This window comes from Lygodium microphyllum, chromosome 9 (assembly GCF_053477565.2).
Source record: "Lygodium microphyllum isolate KBCC chromosome 9, Lygodium_microphyllum_v1.1.10, whole genome shotgun sequence".
Taxonomy (NCBI): Eukaryota; Viridiplantae; Streptophyta; class Polypodiopsida; order Schizaeales; family Lygodiaceae; genus Lygodium; species Lygodium microphyllum.
This window is the reverse complement of record NC_141143.1, coordinates 112,063,872-112,068,733: the sequence shown is the minus strand read 5'-3', so window position 1 is coordinate 112,068,733 and position 4,862 is coordinate 112,063,872. Positions and strand designations below refer to the sequence as shown.

Below are 4,862 nucleotides of genomic sequence, written 5' to 3'. Positions count from 1 at the left end.
ATTTCTAATTTGATGTATGAAGAAAACTTGTATGCAAAAGAGTGTGTGAGCGAGCGAGCAAGCATGTGCACGCGTGTGTGTGATGTAGTTTAGGACTGCTTTATATGTCCGTGAAAGATGAATCAATTTAAGGATTAGCCCAAAACTCCAGGAAGGAACGAAACAAAACCAATGTCACCCTAAATTCATGAACACAAACAAGGAATCACATTCCATTCATCCATTAATATATGAAGAAAAGAACCTGCATATGAGGTGTTTTAAGGTATAAAGATTAAAAAAGGTTTACATGCTCATAGAACCGAGCTTCAAATAGCTCAGAGAGGATAGGTATAGTTATTTTGCCTTCAAGCACATAGCGCTTAAGTTTAGTTTGAGAGTGTGGAGTCTTTGGGGGTGTGAATGTAAAGAGACTAGTTTGTGAGTTAAAGTCTACTCAAGAGGTTTGAAGTTTGGACAAGTCTGTGTTTACAAGTTTGCCTTCTTTTGCCAACCTGTTCACAGGTCTATCGATGAATGATCAAGAGAGTGATACGCACTACCTCGAACGCCTTGTATGGAGGATAGTGAGAAGGATGTATCTCCAACAATTTTCCTGCAGAAATGCAAAGTGATGGTGGCAGATAATGTCTTATTCCAAAGATCATGAGGAAATAATAGAGCAAAGGCCTCTCCTGGGCAGTAGTTAAGTCTTTGGCATTTGGACCATACAAAGAGGAGATACCAGAGGTCATTTACGTATCACCAGGATTCTAAAGTATATTACAAGGGAGGTCAGGATAGATAGTGTGACTATGTTTGTTGATTGCCTTGTACAGGTCTGGTTCAGGGTCTTGTGTATAGAGTGCTTAGAATAGAGATAATAAGTATTTAGGTTGTCACATGCACTTGAACATCCAGTTGACCTGGAATCTGATCACTGCAGGTATCAACCTAGAGATCACACACTGCCAAAGAGGCCATTTGTATATCTGCTTCTTTTTTGTATTAAGTTTTTGGAGTCCTTTTTTTTAAAACTCCATGTTCATTCATCTGCAATGTCTATGCAGGCACATGTCTGCTATAGGATGTCAATGAGAGAGCTAACTTATCTGACATTCTCAAGTACACATCAGCCCATCTGACCCGGCAACTCTTTGTAACAGAGCATACACAGCGTTAAGCTGTCAAAACCACACTTCAGAAGTTGCACATTATGTGTACAGCAACATACCACTTCATGCGACTTCATGGTGATTGGCTTGAACAATAAGTGAAGTAGCTGGTCTCAAATCCACAGACAGTCAATATCTTTTGTACAATTCCAGTGAATCTCTTTGGTAAGTCTACTCACACTGACTACAACCGCTCAAAGTACTGTGGATTGATCAGAAATCATACCCAAATTTGTTGCCCTTACTCTCATAGTTTCAACTTTGTCTGCATCCTTCTGCCTGCCAGCAGTTGCATATACATTACTCATGCAGATATAAGCTGCAGCCTCTTGTTCATCTAATTGCACTAAGTGTTCAAAAGCCAGCCTTCCAAGCTTAAAATTTCCCCATTTTTGACAAGCACCCAAGAGAATAAGCCACACTGTAGGATCAGCAGAAAAGGGCATATCTTTTATCACTGCCAGTGCCATGTCTAGGTGGCCTGAGCGAGCAAAGAGATTAACCATGCAAGTGTAGTGCTCTAACGTTGGTTTGACATCATGGCTTGAGCTCATCATCTGAAAGTACACTTGGCCTTTAGCCACTAGACCTGCATGACAGCATGCATTGAGCACAATTGTTAACACAATTGAATCTGGCTTTGTACCTTCTACTATCATTTTGTCAAATAGGTCAAAAACATATTCCACCTTTCCCAACAAGGCATATCCTGACATTAGTGTACTCCATACTTCCACATTCCGCATTGGAAGCTTATCAAACACCTCCTGTGCATTTGCAAGCAGGCCACATTTGGCATACATATCTACCAAGGCCATGCCAACATCAATATCTGATTCCAGGGACCCCTCCCTGATAATCTCAGCATGTATGTCCCTTCCCATGCCTGCAGCTCCTATGCTGCCACAGGCTTTTAAGGTGCAAACAATGGTAATTGAATCTGGTGTCAGGCCCTCAAGTTTCATCTGTTTGAAACACTCCAATGCTTTCTCAGCATCCCCATTTTGGACATATCCTGCAATTAGCGCATTCCATAACACCACATTAACAACTGGAAGCTTGTCAAACACTTCTTGTGCTTCGGCAAGCAGGCCACATTTAGCATACATATCTACCAACGCAGTACCAACAATGATACAGTTCCCTAATGATCCCTTTGTGACAATATCAGCATGGACTCTTTTCCCCCTCTCTGCATCTTGGATGCTGCCACAGGCTTTCAAGATGCAAATATAGGTGACTGCATCCGGAGAGAGGCACTCCAGTTGCATCCTTTTGAAGATCGTGAATGCTTGATGACTGTGCCCATGCTGGACATATCCAGCCACTAGTGCATTCCATGAGACTACATTTCGAATTGGGAGTTTGTCGAACACTTCTAGTGCTTTTTCAAGCAGGCCACATTTGGCATACATATCTACCAATGCAGTGCCAACAACAACATCTTTATCTAGTAACTTCTCTCTGATAATTTCAGCATGTATTTCTTTTCCCTTGCCTGCAGTTCTCATGCAGCCACAGGCTTTCAAGATGCAAACAAAGGTAACGGCATCAGGAGAGACATTGTCGAATTTCATTTGATCAAAACAGTTCATTGCTTGCTCACCATAACCTTGCTGTGCATACCCTGCAATTAGTGCATTCCATGAAACCACATTACGAGCTGGAAGCTTGTCAAACACTTCTTGGGCTTTTCGAAGTTGGTTGCATTTGGCATACATGTCAACGAGGGCAGTACCAACAATGATATCTTTTTCTAAAAGCCCCGCTCTTGCAATGTCTGCATGGATTTCTTTCCCCTTCTCTACATCTCCTATACTGCCACAGGCTTTCAGGATGCAAATATAGGTGACTGCATTCGGAAAAATGCCCTCGAGCTGCATCTGTTGGAAACATTCTACTGCTTGCTCACCGTATCCATGTTGCGAGTACCCTGCAATGAGCGCATTCCAGGAGACCACATCCCGAATTGGGAGCTTGTCAAACACATTCTGTGATTTTGCAAGTGAACCGCATTTGGCATACATACTGACTAAGGTGCTGGCGAGAAAACCATTTCTGGTCAAGAGCCCCTTCCCGACAATATCAGCATGTAACAGGATCCCTTGATGCAGGTCTTTTTGCTTGGCACAAGCCTTTAGCAAGGCTGCCAGAGCGTGAGGGTGATGAGGAACTTGTTGCAGCTTCTGGTGCTGGTTGTGGCTGCAAGATGCCAAAGCCGCTGGCTTCTGGTCCTCTCTCGCCTGTGCCTTGTTAAGAATTCCCCTAACCTTTCTAATATTTTTCTTCTCTTCTGGAGAGAGCTCGTGCTCCTCCTCTCCATCGTCTCCTTCTTCTTCTTGTTCTTCCACTTCTTCTTCTTGTTCTTTCCTTGATCTCTTGATTGGTTGCATTTTTCTGTGCGGCTGTGCGCGGGTGTGCCAGCCATTGATCCATACGGACTGTTTGGTGGAGTAATGATCAAAACGAGAAAATTGGGAGCATGCAAGAGGATACTCAGACATGCGCTCCTGCTAAGCCGAGAGCAGCAAGGAGGCCGGATCCAGCCATGACCGCTCGTCGTCTTTTCCCCTGCTTCTTATCTGTTGGGTCGGCATGCGTCGTCCAGAAGAGAGAGGACACTATCTCATGCGGTCGCCTGCACACTGATATTTACTGTGAGAGTGAGGTCGCGCGTAGACCTATCCGACCCTTTGGATGCCAAATAAGTCAAGTTAGCGTGCTGTGGCATGCCTTCTTTCCTTCTTACTTACTCAATTAATAGTCACCTTTGCTTTAAGATGCAAGTGGAGACTATATATATGCGGGGCAGCATGGGTTTTACAATGCAAAAACAATATGTATTGTATTATATATAACGCCTCTTATGAAGATCAATTAGCGCTCCACGTTAGGACCTGTGCAAGCATGGGTTATTAGGGTACCTAAAAAGGGATGCTACTTAAAACCCAAACCAACCACCACCCCCTCCCCCACAAAAGAAGACTCCCACAAGATTGTATTTCCATTCTATACATGCGGCCTTAGTCTTGCAAAAGGTTATTAATTATGTATAGATTGCAACTTCGTGTATCTTGAATTAATGCGTCTTCAACAGAGATAGTGGAGTCTTAAGAGTATTAAACATATAGATGTAGGATCAAAGGGCTCATAAGCATATCGTTTGATATATATTGGCCCTTCTCACATGGTTGCATTTCCCTCTCTCTCTCTCTCTCTCTCTCTCTCTCTCTCTCTCTCTCTCTCCACATATTTCACATAAATTAAGGTGGTAGAGCACATAGAGTTAATCAAGTTAGACAAATGATTGTTTAATTGTGTGCTTACATGGTTGTTTGTCTTTTTGTATGCTTAATTGTCACATATTGGCTTGCACAATATACTTGATCATTGTGATATCTACACCTCACTCTCTTATATCTAGATGACTCATATGACATTGGCATATCCCTTCATAATAGATTTTGTACCACAATTCATACCATAAGCTTATGTACAAACTTCTTGCGATTGTGGATTCAAAATTATAAATGAAGCATTTTTATGAGTTGAATTTGCAATCACAAAGCGTGTTAAAGTGCTCTATGACAAACCACTTTGCTTTGCTGAAATATACTCTAATATTGTGTGTAAAACAAAGGTTGAGCTATTTTCATTAGTCTACTAGTAACTACTACAAAATACTTACTATTTTAAACATGCATGTGC

General features: G+C 42.1%; 1 protein-coding gene across 1 annotated transcript; it reads right to left on the bottom strand.

The window, feature by feature from the left end:
- Nucleotides 1-231: 231 nt before the first annotated feature.
- Nucleotides 232-3,890, bottom strand: LOC148031430 (pentatricopeptide repeat-containing protein At2g33680-like). The gene has a single exon (XM_087684969.1). The coding sequence runs from the start codon at nucleotides 3,656-3,658 to the stop codon at nucleotides 1,349-1,351; it is 2,310 nt and encodes a 769-aa protein (XP_087541095.1). The 5' UTR covers nucleotides 3,659-3,890; the 3' UTR covers nucleotides 232-1,348.
- Nucleotides 3,891-4,862: the final 972 nt, after the last annotated feature.

Coding starts and splice junctions, on each gene's coding strand:
- LOC148031430 (XM_087684969.1), bottom strand. CDS start 3,658: ATGTCTGAGTATCCTCTTGCATGCTCCCAATTTTCTCGTTTTGATCAT.